The sequence below is a fragment of the Mus caroli genome, chromosome 12, assembly GCF_900094665.2.
Source record: "Mus caroli chromosome 12, CAROLI_EIJ_v1.1, whole genome shotgun sequence".
NCBI classification, from domain to species: domain Eukaryota; kingdom Metazoa; phylum Chordata; class Mammalia; order Rodentia; family Muridae; genus Mus; species Mus caroli.
This window is the reverse complement of record NC_034581.1, coordinates 107047406-107066322: the sequence shown is the minus strand read 5'-3', so window position 1 is coordinate 107066322 and position 18917 is coordinate 107047406. Positions and strand designations below refer to the sequence as shown.

Genomic DNA, 18917 nt, shown 5'->3' with positions numbered 1-18917 from the left:
TGGGCCTCCCCTGGGGTGAGGTGGGTCAGGTCTGGGGCTCCAGCCTTGGGCCTCCCCTGGGGTGAGGTGGGTCAGGTCTGGGGCTCCAGCCTTGGATTTCCCCTGGGGTGAGGTGGGTCAGGTCTGGGGCTCCAGCCTTGGGCCTCCCCTGGGGTGAGGTGGGTCAGGTCTGGGGCTCCAGCCTTGGATTTCCACTGGGGTGAGGTGAGTCAGGTCTGGGGCTCCAGTCTTGGATCTCCCCTGGGGTGAGGTGGGTCAGGCCTTTGCTATCCCTGCTTCCTTGGGTTGATCAGGGCCCCGGCTCACCTCATGCTTCTCTGGAAGAAGCTTTAGAAGCTGTTTGAGGACCTCCACATCAAACTTGCTGGTGTCTCCAGCCTGGATCATGCTGGTGACTTCTTCATTGGAACTGGAGAGGGGGAGGGCAGGGGTCAAGAAGCAGGAAATTTCCCTGTCTCCTGCCATGCTTAGAGATGGGGGTGGCTGGTGGGCACCCGAGGCGCTACTGGAGGGACTCTTAGGTAAGGGTTTGGAAACTGGGAGGCAGGGCTGTCTTCCCTTGACTTGGCCACAGCTTGTCTAAGGTCTATCAGTGATTTTCTGGGCATCGCTTGTACTCTGGCATGTAGGAATCTTAGATAAGACTGTGGTAGCTACCCACAGCCTCCTGCCCTAGGGATGGAGCATGCATGGCCCTGGCAGGCCTGCAGAGGGCACTGCTGGGCAGGGCTGGGATGCCGGGAAGAGCTGGCTGCTCGGCTGGGGCTGAGTTTGGCAGCAACACTACTCCCTCACTCACCATTTAAATTGCTTCAGGAAGATGTTGAGGTTCAGGCTCTTCTTGGAGTCCAGAAAAGTGACCTAGAAACCCCCATTTAGCTGGTATCTGGAGGGTGGGCAGAGGATGTCTCTCACACACACACACACACACACACACACACACACAAATACACATACACAGACACACACACACAGACATACACAGACACACACACATACATATATACACACACACATACACACATATACACACAGACACACACACACACACACACACACACACACACACACACACACACTGGGAGGAGAGAGAGGTCAGGCCCTGTCATTAGTCTTACTTCTTTGGGCTCCTTCCTGGCGGGGGCAGCAGAGGGCTCCTTGGGCTTAGCCGTGGGGAAGGAGAACAGCTGCTCAATGCTGGAGAAGTCGGGTTCCACTGCGGCTGTGCAGGGGCTGCCCAGTGTGGCCCACATGGAGTTGCGCTCTGCGGGGCAGGCAAGGCTCTGCTGAAACCCATGCTTACTGCGGGCCTGGGGCTCCAGCTGTGCCAAGTGAGGCCTCTGAGGACTGAACAGGATGTGCATGGAGCCCAGCCGGGGTTGAATGCATCATCTACCCTCCAAGCTATGTACACACGTGTGGGCGCACACGTCCATGCTGGCAGGTGACCAGGTCTCTCCCTGGCTTGCCTTCTGTCGGTTTCAGCACCTAACACTGGGCAGAGAACCTTAGAGAGGGCAGGGCAGGGCCTATAGCAGCAGACACCTGTGACCCACAGGGCTGTGTACAGGATGAGACTATATCCTCTGAGGTGGCCTTTAGTCCCATGTAAGACAGGTAGGAATGAAGCCTTGACAGGGCCTGGCTGCCTTGGCTAAGCAAAGGTAGGTGCAGGAACAGTGGACACTCGTAGGGAGAATGACCGGTATGTACCTACCCTCTTCAGAAAAGCTGGGCTGGAACAGGGAGGGGCTCACCTCGTGCCACATTGGATGGTAGCTTCTGCCAGTTCAGCTTCTTCATTCTCAGTGTGGGTGGATTCACTCTGCGATGACTGGGGACCCAGGCTGAGCCCAGGCTGTGGTCGACCTGGGCCACAATGATCTCCTCCACACCACCCATCATGGAGGGAACAGAGAAACCAGGCAAGGGAGGAGGTGGAGGTATCTGGCCTGCTCTGGGTAGTGGAGGAGGGGGAGGAACTGGGCACATGCCAGGGAGTGGGGGCGGGGGCGGGGGCGGGGGCTGGGTCTTGTGGGAATCAGGCAGAGATGGAAGTGGTGGAGGGGGTGGGGGAGACACAGCCCCTGTACCTGGTAGGGGAGGTGGGGGTGGGGGTGGAGGGGGAGATATGGTCCCTGAGCCTGGCAGAGGGGGTGGCAAGGGTGGAGGGGGAGGGGGAGGGGGACATGTGGCCCCTGAGCCTGGCAAAGGGGGAGGCAAAGGTGGGGGTGGAGGGGGAGATATGGTCCCTGAGCCTGGCAGAGGGGGTGGCAAGGGTGGAGGGGGAGGGGGAAGGGGAGATGTGGCCCCTAGGCCTGGCAGGGGGGGTGGGGTTGGAGGGAGCACAGGGGTGGAGCTGCAGAGTGGTGGGATAGGTAGAGCTGAGGTTGTTATGTACTGCTCAAGGGCTACTGGCTGTGGAGCTATGTCAACACTGGAGCTCTGGATGCTGCCCATGTGTTGGCAGGGAGAAGCCACTACTGGCTGCTGGCCTTCCACTTTAGTTGTGGGAGTAGTAGTGTTTTGGGAGGAACTGCTCTGATTCTGGACTGAGTTGGTCTGGACACTCTTGTGGGCCTTGTCCAGGGGGCTTGGTCGGGGCCGCCCTTTGATGGACAGCAGTCGTTCAACCACCTCCTCCAGGGTGCAAGCCTGGGCTGCAGGAAGGAAGTGTACAGAGTCAAGGGAGAGGGCCAGAGATGAAAACAAGGCAAAGGGTGGCCACCTCCCACATGGCCTCCCCACATAGCCAAAGACCTCGGGGTCTTCACGACGGGTTGTGCCCTGCGGCACGCCTCGGTCCTCCCAGCTTCTCACCATCACTGGCCAGGAGCACAGCCCGGTTCACCAGGTTCTCCAGGGCCTCCCAGAGCAGTTGGCCTGAGCGGCCAGCCGGCTCCAGGTGCATGAGACCCTGCAATACTGACAGCAGCTGGGCCGACGCTGGGGAACAGCTCACCTGAATTGACCAAAAGGGACAAATGGCTATCCTCTCATGTGCCAGGGGCATCCTGTCCTACAGCCCTGTCACTTCACTAAAGCCCTGGTGATGAATGACTCAGTGGCAGGATTACTGGTGGCACCGAGACATGCTATGAGACATTAAATGGCACCCCTGGTCTCTACCTATTACTGTCACCCTGAGATGACAGCTGCTGCATTCAGTAACTGAGACTTAGGGCCAGGAAGATTCAGTCTACTGAACCCTCCTTACCAGGCCTCAGAGCTCTCTCAAGTCCCCAGTAATGAGCACCTAGCTGTGATGCAGGAAGGCATGGCCAACTCGGATAGCTTTGATCTTTGGAAGCTTTGTCCCGGGACCTGCATCAGAACCGCTTCCCCAGGACAACCCAGCCTCTGCCTTGTGGTACCAGCTCTGTGCTGCTGCCCCAGCCATCATGGGGTTGACCCAAGCAGAGGCCCTGGCCCTAGATAGCCAAGCCCCACCTTGTGGAACAGGGAGGCAAAGACTTCCTGGTGGCTGTTCATGTTGATCCCATCGCTAATACGCTGAAGCTCCTCCTCGTCCTCCGCTTTGGCCTCCTCGAAGGCTTCCAGCTGGATCAGCAGGTCCGCATCCTCCAAGTCTCTAAGGGAGAAGGATAACTGGCTGAGCGGCTGTCCCACTGGAAGCCCTACCCACAGATCCAGCCTGCGCACAGCCCACGTGAGCACACTGGACCTAGAAGGCCCAGGTCGACTGACTCTGTGGCCAGCCTGAGGCTCTGCAGCTGGAATGGCAGTTGGAGTGGTAAATCATGGGTCTGAGCCTCCCACCCTGCCAGGCTGCCCAGAGGACACCTGGGCATCTCCAGGGGTGGGGTAGGGTAGATTCTCATGATGGATGCAGGATGGGGTTGGGCCACCATGAAACATGAGAGGGGAGGGAATTAGCCTGAGTCAGATGTCAGGAGTGTAAACTGGGACCAGGTGCTGACACCACCACCTCTGCCTGTCCAATAACTGCCCCCTCACTGTCCCCCTGGAGACAGGTCCCAGAGCTTTGCAACGGGGCTACTTCCACAATAGTGGAGTCAGTAAGGCTGCCCACGCTGACTTCCTGGAAGTAGAGCTTTGCAACAGGGCTACTTCCACAATAGTGGAGTCAGTAAGGCTGCCCACGCTGATTTCCTGGAAATAAACAGGTCCCAGTGGGCTCTGACTTGACTATAGTCAGGACTGGGTTCCCAACTGGATGGACTCTCTTTGGAGATGCCAGGGCCAGCAGACAGACGCCAGGCTATACTAGAACTCCAGAGCAAGGGGGGCAACCATCAGAAGTATGTACCACACTCTACAGCAACGACATGCTGCGTATCCCAATCCCAAGTGAACGGGAAGCCCTGGGCTAACCTGCCCATATGGCTCCGACAGGCAATGCCCAGGAAGGCGTCTAGCCTGAGTCCTAGGTTCACTCCTGGAAGCAATCTCTCAGCCCATCTGGAGATACTGCCTGGAGATCTGGGTCAGGTGGTGGGAACCCCAAGAAAGGACTGGGGAGAGAGCAGCTGGCAGAACCAGCCACAGCAGGGACTCACCGTAGCCGGGTCAGAATATCCAGCAGCTGTAGCCCTGGAATGGATGGATGGATGGGGTTAGAAAGTCTGGAGACTGCCTCTGACCTATCTCTGTCTCCAGTTCCTGGTCACGTGGGACTTCACTCTCCTTTACCTCCCTTTACCCTCCTTTAAGACCATCACGGAGTCTTAAAATTCCAAAAGGGGACAAGGTCTAGACACAGGGTAGTGCTTGTTCAGAGGCCATTCCTTGAAGGAACAGAGCTAAAATTAGGAGCAGGTCCCCTGTCTGATCCTAAGACCCACACAATTGCAAAACAGAACCCTCGGTGCTGATGCTCTATCTACCACAGGAGCCGGTGGGGGTAGGAAGCACCCAGACCCTGGAACAGTGCCTTCCCCTGGGGGCCTACGGGGTGTGGGGTAAGGGAAGGACTTGCTGCAGTCCCACATCCCCAGGGGGTATGGCACAGACTGAGCTGGCCCAGCAGACACTTTGGAGGTCTTCAAGAAGCCCTGGCAGCAGGCGAAGGCACTCACCTATGAACTCACTCCGCAGCTGGGCACGAGAGCGGAGGTCCTCGGGGCCCAGAATGATAGCGTTGATCACACTGAGCAGGGTGACCACATAGGGCACGTTGTCACTGTCCGAGAGCTCATTCATGATGACGCTGAAGCGGTACTGCTGGCTGCACACCATCTGCAGGTCGGGTGGGGTCAGGGTCCAGCCAGCAGGAGAGTCTTTCTGTTGGCCTGGGTCCCCCCGCGCTCCACCCACTTACCTTGTAATGGTCCAGGGCATCGAGCGTCAGTGCGTGGCCCTCAGGCGAATAGATGCACAGAGCAGCCAGCAATTCAAACACCTGCTTCTTGACCATTACATTGGAGGTATCCAGAGCTGTGGAGGGTCAGAAACATCTCAGGAAACCCACTGTCCTGTCTTCCCCATCTGTCTTTAACACAACTGCAATCTGAATCCAGGGCTAGAGACTAGGGTGACAGCTCCAGCTAAACTTCCAGGCCCAGCTTTGCCATACTGATCTTTCCCAGTACCCCGACTTCTCCTCTCGGGTCAAGGCAGGCCCTTTCATGAAAGGGCTTGAAGGCAGGAGCAGGAACCTGGGGTCTATAGAGCCCAGCCCAGCCCAGCCCCTGCAGGTGGTTCTAGGCTCATTTTTCCCCAAACTTGACAGCAACTGTGTTCCTGACAGCCTGTAATTCCTCCTTGTCCCTATGAGCTCCAGTCTTCTCCATCCTGAGCTAGGCAAGTTTTGGGGGTACTTCACATCTGGCTGTGATGAGGGGCTTGATGGAGGGGTGCAATCGGGTCCAGGCTAGGGAGACAGATTACAATTGGTGTGGGTCCTGGGTTAGACATATTGGCAGCCTCTGGTTCCGTCTCTCACACAGATCCCATCCCACTGGTCACTGCTTCCTAGGTCTTGGAGCCCCTGTGGGAGCTAGTTGCTCCCACAGAAAGATCGCTATCCACCTTGGTTTTCTTGCCATAGCCAAGGTGTTACAATAAGCCAGAAACTACTCTTGAGGTATGCAGAGGCAGAAGCAGGAGGTGTGGCCAGGGGTGACCTACTGGGTACAGAGGGGTGGTGACCAGGGAACGTTTGGGAAGGCGGAGGGTTGTATCATCAGCAGTATGGGCCAGGCCTGGAGGACTGTGGCTGAGCTGTTACGGGGCTTGGAGCCAGGCAGAGTGTATGTGGGGACCTGTTCTTTGTACCAGGTCCCTGATAAGCCCTCAGGTCCCCCCCCTCCCCCGCCCTCACAGACCGGTCCACAGCTTACCCTGGGAGAGTTGGCGCACATAACCCTGGTTGCTGAGGATGTATTCGATGCCCTGCTGTGAATTCATGACAGCACGCACACAGCTGATGCAGGTGAGCTGCAGCAGGGCATCCGAGATGCGGGCCACGCCACGCCCTGACAGCCGTGCCAGCGCCTCCAGCAGCAGGTCCAGGCCGCTCTGCTCCAGGAACTGCACCATCCAGCCGCCATCGCTGCTCTCCAGGCGCTTGCGCAGGCCCGAGTAGTTGACCACCGAGGGCATCTGCAGCAGCCGGATGCACAGCTCAGGGTCTGCGCTCTCCAGGTTGGCTTCCGTGGGGTCTGAGTCCTGCGGCCCCAGCTTCTCCTTCAGCGCCGCCCACTTGCGCTGAGCGCCTTCCTTTACAGACATCTTGTCAAACTGTAGGAACAGAAGAGGGACAGGGCCATCAGTCTGATCAAGGAAAGCCAGTGTGGGCATAAGTGACACGCGGAGGCACTGTTTGCTGCCTCGGTTTCCCTTTTAAGTTTCTTGCTTGTGGGCCAGTGATGAAAGGTTGGGACAGGCACTTTGTTCCTGACCCCAGTAAAGGCTGTTGTCACTCCACCTAGATTTGAACAGCAGACATGAAGGGCCTACCTACACACAAAGACCCTGTGCCCAAGGCTCAGCACGAGGTAGCTAGGTTAAGAGACCTGTGCCTGCTGGGCGTGGTGGCGCACGCCTTTGATCCCAGCTCTTGGGAGGCAGAGGCAGGAGAATTTCTGAGTTCGAGGCCAGCCTGGTCTACAGAGTGAGTTCCAGGACAGCCAGGGTGATACAGAGAAACCCTGTCTCAAAGAGCCAAAAACAAAAAAACAAAACAAAAAAACCCAACAACAAAAGCAAAACAAAACAAAAATAAAATAATAAAATAAAAAGAGAGAGAGACCTGTGCCTGAGTATGACTCGTTCTGTCCTTGTTAGTGCCAGTTCAACTAGGAGAGGCCTGGGGTCAGCGAAGCTGCAGGCAGCCATGCTAGCTGGAATGCTATAACATCGTGGTGGTGACACAGCAAAAACAGCCTCTCTGGGATCCCTTATCTGGCTCCAGGCGCTTCCCACTGCCCACAGCCTCGGGACACTGAGAGGAGGGGCAAGTCACAGGAGCAGGCTGAGAACTAGGTAAGATGAGATGCCCAGGGCTTACGGAGTGGGGTGGCAGCTTCCTCTGGTCTCAGCTTGTCCCTCAGCACACAGAACCTCACCTGGTTCATTAGCAACAGTCTCAACTCCAACTTAGGAAATGACCCGTCCCCGCCTCACCCCCACCCCCAGTGGAGGGAGGGGGCAAGTCTGGCCTAAAACATTCTGCAAATAATGCCTTTCCCCAAAGCGTAACTGTAGACGGACAAACTGCACTCTTGCTGTCTGTCTCCTGCATCCGCACTGCGCCCGGCTGGTCGTAGTGCTGCCCCATCATACCCCTGGGGACAGCTTCAAAGGTCAGGGGCATCCCAGGCTCTCCTGCAACCATGTATGGCTGGGATCTTATATTTAGCATCTGAGAAAGGGAGCATGGAGCCGTGGGAGGGAAAGACGGAGGGAAAGAGCTTGGTGGGACAAGCTCTCATAGTGGGAGCCATCCCAAGGGCCCGGTCTTGTACTCTCCATAGATAACGAGACAGGTATTCTACCTGCTGGGCAGGTGAAGGACTGCAGGCAGCACGCCAGGAGGCTGGTTCTGCACCCACATTCATATTGACGGGTCCCCTGCGGATGTTCCTGGGACCCGCTGAATTCTGGGAGGTCAGTGCACGTCACTTTTGGTTCTACTCTGCTCTCTGAGGGAAGGGGAGACCCCAGGCTGAAGAGGTATCCAGTCCATAACCTGAGTGGAATACGAGCTCAGGCACTTTGCCAGTGTGGCGCTGGGTCCTAGGTGTTCTCACCTAAGACTGTGCTGCCCTGGGGGTGGGGAGAGGGTGCCCCAGAGCATACCTGCCCAGCAGTACTGACAGAGCTCCTGCCTGGCTCCCCATTCCCCACCCTTTCAAATGCCGGTGGCCAGTAGGTAGGTCTGCCTTAGGCGCAGGCAGCTCCCAGTGTGTAGCAGACACTGGCCTGGAACCCCCTGGCAGATTTCAGCCCAGCCACTCTGCATATTTAAGCCTCAGCTTCCTTCTCTGGATCTCCGCCTCAGTTACTGGGAGCTCCTGAGACTTGCCTGGGGCTGTTTCTCCTGCCTCTGGGTAAGAGGGATGTCCAGGTAGCCTGGGTTCTGCGCTGTGCCTAACTGGGCGGAGACTCAGGGTCCTACCCTTGATCTCTGCCTTCACCAAGTCCTAGACAAAGCCTCTTCGGCCATCCAGCCTTCTACTCACCCAGATACGCAAGACTTTACGGCCGCCTCTGCCCATCCATTCGGGGCCTTGCCCCCGGCTTCTCATCCCCGCTGCCAGCCTGGGCCTGGTCCCTCTCTGGCAGCGTTACACCCCAAAGTATGTCTTGGTGGTAGATGTAGAAGGTTTACCACAGAACAGAGCTGGCTGACTGGCCTCTGCACGCTCTCCAGCTTCTGTGCTGCCCAAAGAGGTGCCCAGAGCTGTCTCCCCACCCCCATCCCTGCCTCCATTGGCCAGAGGCCCTGTCCCCTTGGCACAGGCTGAGTGGCCGGAGTATGAACTCACCAAGACCTGGCGCTGGCATCCAGAGTTCTCTCTGCCGAGGAGCCCCAGTTTTCATGCCGAATCCACCCAATCTTTCTGAGGCTATAGAACCACTAAAGCCCGAGGTCCCTAGACACATTACCTGCTTGCCTCACAGCTGCCCCCTGGCACTGGCCAGTCCTTGGCCCTGTGTGTCCCAGGGCTGTAGACTCACTCCCTGATGGGATTCCTGTCTGCATCTGTGTAGTGGGCCCCAGACTCATGCCCACTGACCTGGGTAGCTTGTGTTGGGATTGGGAGGCCCCGAAAGCCCTACTGATGGAGTGTGTTTATCTGTGAGAGCCACCTGTCTGGAAACCAAGATGCCAGAGTGAGGAGCACATTCGTTCCCCTGTGACATGTGCCGGGCTGCCTGCCTGTCTGTAGGATGACACTGAGTGTGGACAGGTGTTGGTGGCTAGTCCTGAGACAGCACCCAGCCATTCCACAGTCCAGAAAGACCAACAGCTGGGGCCTGATCAATAATCAGTGAAAGACTGCATTCCCTGTGGCCGTGATCCCAACTCAGAGCCAACCAGAGAAAGGCAAATCTCTGGAGCCACAGTCCCACTTCTTGCTGGCCTCCACAAGGCCTTCCCTTTTTCTCCCCTACAGAAACTATGACGCTTTCCCTCTCTTGCCTGCTTCCAAACCTCTGACAGAGCGGAGGTTGACCCCTTTATTCCAGCCATCTTTGGGGAACTGTACCCGGGAAGGTACTGGTGCCAAACAAGGCTGGGGCTGAATCACTCCTGCGTTTTCCACCTGTGTGTCTTGGAAATTCTCTCTCTCTCTCTCTCTCTCTCTCTCTCTCTCTCTCTCTCTCTCTCTCTCCCCCCCCCCCCCCCCCCCCCCATCTGCAATGTGGGTTGGTTGCAGTGGGATCCAAACAGAGGTAGAGCCAGCGGTCAGAGCGAGCAGTTAGAAGACCTGCCGCAGGTTTTTGTTGTTTCGTTTTGTTTTGGTGACAGAGCCTCATGTTCTCTAGGCTGGCCTCAAACTCATTATGTAGCTGAGACTGACGCTGAAACTCCTAACCTCTAACGTGCCTCCGAAGTGCTGAGATTTCAAGTGTGTACCGCCACAGCTGGCACACAGCTGTTTTAATGCCATCTGTGAATGAGAGGTCCTCCCACTTCCAACTCTGAGCCAGACCTGGCAGAGACTCAGAGGGGCTGGTTATCCTGGCCTTGCCTGAGGGGTAGGGGATGGCCCAGTACAGGAAGTCGGCATCCTGGGGTAGAAGGGCTGCTATTGCAGCCCAGGCTCTGGCAGACAGGGAACAGGACATGAAGACCTTCTCACGTGCCTACACAATTCCCTCAGCACTAACAGGGCTGCAGAGGGCGAGGCCTTTGCAGATACGGCCCTAGATCCAGGGGCTCAGGGCAGCTTGTCCTTACCCATACTTTTCTTTCTTACAAAAAATAAAAATAAAAATAGACAGGGTATCACTATGTAGCCCTGACTGACTTGGGACTGGGTATACAGTCCAGGCTGGCATTGAATTCACAGTGTGCTGGGATTAAAGGTGCACACTACCATGCCTAGCTTACACATGGTTTTTTTTTTTGTTGTTGTTTTTTGTTTTTTAGATTTATTTATTAAGTACACAGTGTTCTGCCTGCATATATGCCTGCATGACAGAAGAGGGCACAAGACCTCACTATAGATTGTGAGCCAACATGTGGTTGCTGGGAATTGAACTCAGGACCTCTGGCAGAGCAGTCAGTGCTCTTACCCTCCGAGCCATCTCTGCAGCCCTTACATGCGGTTTGTTTATTGTTTGTTTGTATTTTGGAACACATGGTTCTTAAGCGTCACTTTTTCCACAGGCCCAGGCCAGGCCTTCCACTTAGACTGCTCCTGAAGGCAAGGTCTCCCTCAGGGTCTGTGGCGACCTGCCCAGATCTGGGCACTGATGGGATTTCCAGGAGAGGACCAGGGCTGCAGGCCTGCGAGGGTGGCTCTCAGTAATAGCTTGCTGCCTCCTCCACAAGCTCTGGGCCAGCCGGGCATGGCACCTCCATCCCACATGCCTGGGCAGCTCCTCTGACTCAGGGAGCTCTAGAGCTTCCGCCACTGACTAATCCTCATCTGGGAGCTGAGTGGGGGAGGAGGGCCGAGCCACATACCTGGGATCCCATGCAAACAGGGAAACCGAGGCAGAGACAGTAGCTAGGAAGTCCTGCGTGGGTCGCCTGGCACACGTTAAGGAACCCGAGTAAGCCACAGACCTCCACATCGCAATTCCTTTATCTCTATATCCAGGGAAACATGGACTATATAGTTCCAGGAGCCAGAAGGCCCTGCAGCCAGCAACCCTGGGCCTTGGCTCTCAGACATATCGCAGGTATCCCTTGAGGTGTAGCAGCCCAGGCCTTGCACCTAAGCCCCGAGGAGGCAGGAGCTGCCATCTGCACCCAACCCCTACCAGCACTAGGGAGCTGATGAACCATTGCTGAGGTAAGTGGCTAGGGCAGGCACAAGCCAGGTTAGGGGATCGCTGGAGGGGCTGCTTCCTGGGCTGGAGAGGCAGCTCTGAGAAGGCACTCTGCCAGCACCAGAATAAGGCCTGGGGTGCTACTGGGCCCAGAGCCAGCGGGGGCTGGGGGAAACACAAAAGACTGAGCTTGTCTTCCATGGGTGGGAGGGAGACAGCAGAAGCAGGATTCCGGAACTGGGTGGCAGGGGCTGCCACACTGTATTTTTAGATCTTCCAGGAGCCCAAATTTTCCACTGCTTGACAACCCTCGGTTTTGTAGAAGTGCACACATTCCTGGTAGCTTCCTGGGGCTCAAGGACAGCCGCTGTCCTGCTCTGACCCCCCCCCTTCCCTTTTTTCTCATGCAGTCTCAGCTCCCAGCAAGCCATCTTCCTACCAGACTGTGAGGACCTAAGGTGGAAGGACCTCAGCTGGCCTGTGGCCCAACTCAGGTAAGACAGTCTCTCTGCACAGTGGGCCTCAAAGAAGAAAAGCATTCACTGTCCCCATATCCACAGACATGGCGTGCACGTGGCCCGGTGAAGGGGCTGTTCAAGTGGCACTCAGGCCTACTTCCTCTTGACACCGTGGCTCAGAATGAGGGTGAAGAACCCTGGACTTCCAAATCCCAAGGAGTTTCCTAGAGTGTGCGAGGAGACTAGTTCCCCCTGGGCCTCCTTAGTATGTGGCACAGGGCATAGGTCCTGACACAGGCCCTGGGAAGGAGCGTGCATGATGGAACTCTGGCACTGTACAGACAGGGCTGTGGAGCTTCGACGACTACATTAACACCTGGACTGTCCCCAGGACACCTGCTGGAATGGCAACAGTCAACAGGAAATGCTTGCTAGGGCTAAGGGGACACCCCTCTGACCCTGCTCTCTAGGAGGAAGGTCTGCACAAAGCAGCTGGTGCCAGGCATCAGCATGTCTGGGATTCTGTGGGCAGGCTGGGGTGGTCTCAGAACACCCTCTTCCCCTCAGGCAACGTGGAGACAGGAAGGGTGGAGGCACCCACGGCAGGAAGCTGCTTTCACTTCCACCCTCTCTGGGATGCAGTGGGGACTCAAGCTGTCCCAGAACTTGCAATGTCACTAGAGGGGCCCCTTTCTCAGCCTGACTCCCCAGCTGCATAAGTACATGGACAAAGGTGAAGTACATGTCAGTGTATACTCTGACAGCCTGGCCCCCTCTGACATGAAATGACCCATCTGTGAGGGCGCTTTCTGAGTACATGGGCTGGGGAGTTCCTCCTGTGGCTGAGCCCCTTCTGTGGAAGGATAGCAGATATGGGGTTCTGGGTTTGCCAGGCTCCTCAGGGGGGAAGGCAGGGTTACGGCTGTGGGCTACAGATCCCAGATCTTCACCTCAACTTCCTTGCATCTGCAGGGCTGCACTCAAGGGTTCGTGGCCACGGGGGTCATCCTAGAATTCACCTGCTTGGGTTCTCTCTCCAAAACCAGTCATTCTTAGACAATCCCTCCCCCACCAGGATCCATGTGCCCTCTGATCCCCAGTTGGTTTTGGCCAGGCCTCTCCAAGTCTGGGAAGAACTGTCGTCCCTCAGGATGCAGGTGACAAGTGTTGTATGCTAGTCCTGCCTCAGAGTCTGGCCTCACCCCCGTCTGTGCCTGGCATGGGAAAGCTGTCCTGTCCACCCACATGCCAGATCAGGTCCCCACCCTCTGCCAGTGTCCAGCTGCAAGCCTCCCCTCCCCGGGGGCAAAGAGAACAAAGACACAGAGAGTGGGGGAGGGACAGCACTCATATCCCCTAGCACAGCCAGGGGCAGCAGCCAGCACTCATAGAGAAGACAAGGCCGCTTCCATGTGAGAGGGCTTCAACTCTGACCCGCTGGTTCCTTAGACAACCCAGCAGATTTCCTGTTTCTGTCCTCACACGCTGGACGGCAAGCGTGTTACAGCCAGCATCTTGGCCGTCAGGAAAGAGTGTCACCTTAACTGCACCTGCCGCACAGGGTGGACTGTGCCCTGAGAGTCTCTATTTCTCCCTGGCCCCGCTCAGCATTCCTCAGCCACCTGGTCCCAGGGAGCCTGTCAGGCCCAACCGGGCGAGCAAGATCCTCAGCCTGGAAATGAGGACACCGAGGCTCCTGCAAGAGCCAGCCCACGTTGGACTTGGGTTTCCCTAGCCAGGATGTTCACCAAGGAGCCCTAGACACTCAGCATGGATTGGCTGACCCAGCACTGTCCACACAACCACCATCAGGTCCCAAAGCACCACATACCTACTGCTTACCCTTCGGTCTCAGGGGCGACCTCCCATCTCCCTCTTAGAGATGGCCCATCTCCCTGCAACCTGCTGCAGAGCTCTGTACCACGCCAAGGGTTTGGCCCCTACTCCTGTCTATACCTCCATAGCCTGGGCCCTCTGTGTGGGTGTCCCTGAGAGATGTCTTGTCCTCAGGCCACTCGTGTCTACATATGAAGTGGGACAGAGAGAGGCAGGGGGCAGGCAGCACCTTTCTCCCAGCCTAGGCCAGGTGGGAGCAGCTGTCTACCTCCCTGCCGTGGATCCAGGCGGCAGTAGAGCTGTGCCTGGAGCAGAAGCGAGGACACAGGAAAACCACAGCCCGGGGATTCGGGGGCCCTGGACCAGGCAGGCAGGGAGACTGAGCCACAGAGATACCAGTTTGCCTTACAAACCTTGGAGGGGTCCAGGTGGCTTTCAGGCCACACCTACCTCTAGCAAGGGCCAACTTCCTACTCAGTGCTGGGAGGACCAAGCTGGGATTGGGAGCTGGTGCTGGCTGTTTGGAGGTGGTGGGTCCTGGGTCAGGTGTGCTAAGCAGATATGTGTGACCCTCCTGACCCCACTGGGTCTTGGGTTGGCTTCGGTACTTGGCTTTGATGTTGGTGCCTCCCATCCACTAAGAGCCTTACACCCAGGCTCTCGTCAGCAGGAACTCTGTCAGTGCAAGCCACACAAGCTGCTGGTGGGGCAGAGCCCATGGCAACGCAGTACCCACGTGAATCTGGGATGCTATGAGCAAGTCCAGCTCTGCAAACATGTGGGATGCTATGACAGCCCAGGCAAGGGCTGCTGCCCAGGTACTACGACTTTGCCCAGGCCTCTCTTGGGGTCTAGGCTGCTCTCCTCAAGCCCATTTGCCTTCCCAGGAGTCCACATGCCACAGGAATTAGCCAGGGGCAGGAGACTTGCAGAGGCGTTCTAGACTGTCCCATCCCCTTTTCTGTCCTGTCTGCTTCCTACAGAAAGGAAAGCCATCAAGAGGGTGGGACAGGAAAGCAGCCTTGGGCGTCCTGTCCTCACACAGTGGTGAAGAGTCCTGGCCTGCAGTGCACACCCTTTAGTCAACTTGACACAAGCTAGAGTCATCTAGCAAGGGGATCCTCAGCCGAGAAAAGGCCTCTGTCACATTGCCTCTGGGAAAGTCTATAGTGCATTTTTTTTTGACTAGTGATGGATGTGGGTAGGCTTGGCCCATGGAAGGTGGTGCTTCCCCTGGGCAGGTGGTCCTGGAAATACCCTAAAAGAGCAGGGTGAACAGGCCTTGAGAAGCAAGCCAGTAAGCAGTCCTTCTCCTGGCTTCTGCTTCAGTTCCTGCCTCGGGTTCCTGCCCTGTCTTCTCTCAGTGATGGACTGTGGCCTGGGAGCTGTAAGATGAAGTAAGCCCTTTCCTCCTCAGGTTGTCTTTTGTTTTTGTTGGTTTGGGTCATGGTGTTTTATCACAGCAATAGCAACACTAACTGTGACATCCCCCTCAGCCACACCTGACTCCATCTACCAATACCTGATGAACCGGGCACTAGGTGTTCAAGGCAGCAGGTCCTGTTATAGCCAGTGGAGGAGAGGGAGACTGGAGGGTGAGCTTGCTTTTCACACACCCCGTCTAGACACTCAGCAGAGGCTACCTGACCTGGACAAAGCCTTCTACTCTCTGAACTGCAGTGTCCAGTCCTGAGACCTTGTCATGTGGCAAACACTTGCTCATTTAGGTCAGGCTACCAGGACAAAGGCCACATATTAGGGCCTCATCCTCACACCTCCATAATAGGGAGTATGGGGGTAAGAGGGCTTTGTGTGGCATGGATATGACCTCCTGGGGTGGGGGTGGGGTGATGTGAGGGCAGGAACTGATGTCTACAGCACCAGGCACTGTACGTGCCTCCTGTCGGAACAGACAGTAGCTCACATACTCTCCAGACAAAGTGAGAGCCAAAGGGCCAGATGGGTCCCGTCAGCCCTTGGCTTGTCTACTCTCAGCACGCAGACCTGCTCACAGACTGTGGGAGGTGAGGGGAATAGGGATTGGGGACAGTGCTCAAGGGATGACGGAGGTAGCCCCAGCAAAGGACTGGCACTAATTAGCTCCTGTCCTGTTCCTTATGTAATCACACTTTAGGACAGGGGCACAGGGAACACAGGCTCAGCCGGCACGTTCCCCTACCCAGTTCCTGTACAGCTGGAGTTGACATGTGCTGTGTGCCCTGGTAGCTGTGAATGGATCCATGTGCTGGGTAGGGGCAGCTGTGAATAGATCCATGTACTGGGTGCTGGGTGCTGGGTGCTGGGTGCTGGGTGCTGGGTAGGGGTAGCTGTGAACAGATCCATGTACTGGGTCCTGAGCAGGGGTAGCTCTAAACGGATCCTACTTTGGTTCAAGGCCCAGGCTGTCTGAACATTCTCACAAGACCTTCCTCACTTAGGTCAGGCTACCAGGGTGAAGGCCACATATTAGGGCCCCATTCTCACACCTCCAGTGACAGCCATTCTACATCCGCTGTCCCTAGGCCCGTTCCCCTTATGGTAGCCCCGAGAGACTAACTCTGAAGCTCACTCTAGAAAGAGAGAGGCATACCGTCTCTAACCACGATGCCCACTGGCCAAGGAACTATGCACTTATTAAACACCTGCTGTGTACAGTCAGGCAGTACAATATCAGGCCCCGTCCTTCAGACCGTGAGGACCCTCATAGAGCCCAAGGACTCAGCCTACTCCGGAGACCGCCACCATCCCTGCCCAGAATGGCCCAGCAGCAGCCTGCCTGCACCCACAGGTGTCCCCGTCACCCACCATCCGGCAATTCTCCTGCCTCCCCCAACAGCTTTCATAAGCCTGAAAACTTTCCCCTGTAACAAGTGCACTTTGGTAGAAGGTGAACGAGTCTATTTAAGGTAGGTGCTTTCAGGTCTCAGCACAGCGAGATGGGTGCAATTAGCTCGACAGCCATCAGCACCCCCACAAAATGAGGGGCCTCACCTGAAGGTTAACCCCTCAGGAGCAGAACCCTTGCCAACAGCCTGCTTGGGTACCAGGGAGGGAAGCTTAGAGACTGCCGGGAAAAGGTAGGAAGGCAGAGCTAGGCAGGGCAACTCCTACCTGGTCCTAGGGGGACCCCAGCTAGGTCAACTTGAACAGCTGCTCCCCAACCAACGGGTTGGGACAGGGAGACGCCTTTGTCTCCAGCCTTGGAACAAACACCCTTTTTTTTTTTGCTCTAGGGGCTACAGTGTCTGCTTCCCAAATGCCCCCTGCCCTGGGTGACACCCTGAAGGGATACAGTCTGAGCCACTCTCCTCACCCTTCAAGTTTAGATAAGGAATTGAGGCCCTGAGAGGACGGGTAAGGAGGGACTTACCAACTCTAGCTTCGACCTGGGCGTGCAAGCTTTAGAGTGGGTGCACTGACCTGGAGCCCAAGGCAGGAAGGAGCAGGGTCATTTTTGCCGCTGACTCCTGGTGTGTCCAACCTGTCATCGTGTGCCACTGGGCACTGAGTGGTTAGAAGACCGGACACACAGGCCCATAGACAGCTCTCCATCCCATAGTCCTCTAGGGAGTCCACCAAGGCATAGTTGGGTTTCCTACTAAGATCACCTTCTTCCCCAGCGTCCTTGCCCAGGAGGAGAGTAGACAGCGGTAGCCACAAGAAACAGAGCTGTGTCACTCTCTCAGGTCTGCCTTAGCCCACCGGCGGCGGGCATCTTTAGAAGCTAGCTGCAGGGCGGGGCCGCAAGCTCGCACTGTGCTTTCCCGGAGGCGGACCTCCAGTTGAAGTTTATTTTCTCAACTGTGGCTGATTCATGGTCAGGATGTGGTAGCCGCAAGGTGGGGGAACTCCTCCAGTCAGACCCGGAGCAAACACCCTATGAGCAGTGAGCATCATCTCCGTATTAGCCCGTAGTCGAGGGCTAAGAGCGCGGAACCAGGTTCTTGGCCACCTTGGTGCACACGCGGCAGTCCTCTCCTCAACCCCAACCATTTCCCTTATTGCTCCCAGACTCGGTTTCCCTCTGCGTTCCAGGCTATCCCGAAGCCGTGGACTTACCGGGTGGGGGTACAGCCGAGAGATGGTGCAGAGAGTGCTGTGTCCCGGCGCCGGAGCGTCTGGGGCTGCGGGCGGCGGCCTCGCGGCTGCTTTCCGCACAGTCTAACCGCGCTCGCGGGCCGGGCGGGGCTGGAGGGAGGAAGGGGAGGTGCGGCCCCACCCGGCGGCGGCCACGTGGGGGGCGGTGCTGCCCGGGGCGGGGCGGGGTGGGGTCTCCAAGGAAGCCCTGCCCACCCGGGTCTGGCATCTCTGCGGGGGCGGAGAAATGAAAAGGAATGGGACATTCCGGGACTCTCTAGAGACCTGCTGGGAATGGCCCTTTTGCCTCTGACCTCACTGTCAGTTCCCGCCCGGGCTCCCTAGCACGTTCCTTATCTCTCCCCTACGATGGCCATCTGGTGGACTCACGAGTTGGTCAGGTTCTCCGCCACCTCTGGTCCAGCTTTACCTCCCAGACGGGAGCCCTGCTGTAGGCTGCTGATCTCGAGAGTCCTCCGATGTCCCTACCTTCATCCTTTTTTCATTGGAGATAGCGATTTCCAGTTTCTAGCTCTGTCCTGAGGACCTGCTGAAGTGCTCTCCCTGGCCCGAGCCTGGGCTGTGCGCCCACGCGCTTCAGTTTCTCCAACTTGAAGTTGTACCTTTAAAAGGTTTATGAACGTGAATAAAGGGTCTCCACTTACTTGAGCCTTGAATCTTCCAAGCTGGGTGGAGGGCATGTGGCGGGTGCATGTGGCGGGTGGGCGGAGTGAAGGGCTCTGGATCTCCTGTAGCCACTCTATCCTGGACCCAGTATTTGGCTGCCTGTAAATGTCCATCTCAGTATTCTGTGCCCCCTATCTGCTCCGCCCTATCATCTCAAGCACAGGGCCAAAAGCAACCTTTGATAGCTAGCCAGTGTTGGGATGGCCCCAGAGTGTTGGGTGTGCACCACTAAGGCAGGTGCTGACTGGCTCTTGGACACTGCCCAGCCTGGGATGTAAGTCTTGGCCGTTCCTGTAGTGGGACTCAGCTGTTCTTAGAATGCACAGTCCCTGCAGCCACCAAATGAGCCACTCAGCCCCACTAAAGCTCAGCACAGAGACCTTCTGTCTGGGCTGCAATTCTGGTTACCCAACAACACCTAGGTCT

General features: G+C 56.8%; 1 protein-coding gene across 3 annotated transcripts in view; it reads right to left on the bottom strand.

Annotated features, from left to right (window-relative positions):
• Window positions 1-17902, bottom strand: part of Inf2 (inverted formin, FH2 and WH2 domain containing) — a 27075-nt gene extending 9173 nt beyond the window's left edge. For all 3 annotated transcript variants that reach the window (XM_029484716.1, XM_021178928.2, XM_029484717.1), the window contains exons 1-11: window positions 17787-17902; window positions 6324-6723; window positions 5303-5418; window positions 5061-5220; window positions 4542-4575; window positions 3451-3592; window positions 2821-2962; window positions 1758-2660; window positions 1119-1264; window positions 800-861; window positions 307-409 (exon numbers count right to left, since the gene is read on the bottom strand). In XM_029484716.1, coding sequence (XP_029340576.1) covers window positions 307-409; window positions 800-861; window positions 1119-1264; window positions 1758-2660; window positions 2821-2962; window positions 3451-3592; window positions 4542-4575; window positions 5061-5220; window positions 5303-5418; window positions 6324-6714 — 2199 coding nt within the window. In that variant the 5' untranslated portion in view covers window positions 6715-6723; window positions 17787-17902. The remainder of the gene's footprint in view (window positions 1-306; window positions 410-799; window positions 862-1118; window positions 1265-1757; window positions 2661-2820; window positions 2963-3450; window positions 3593-4541; window positions 4576-5060; window positions 5221-5302; window positions 5419-6323; window positions 6724-17786) is intronic.
• Between the last annotated feature and the right edge of the window lie 1015 nt (window positions 17903-18917).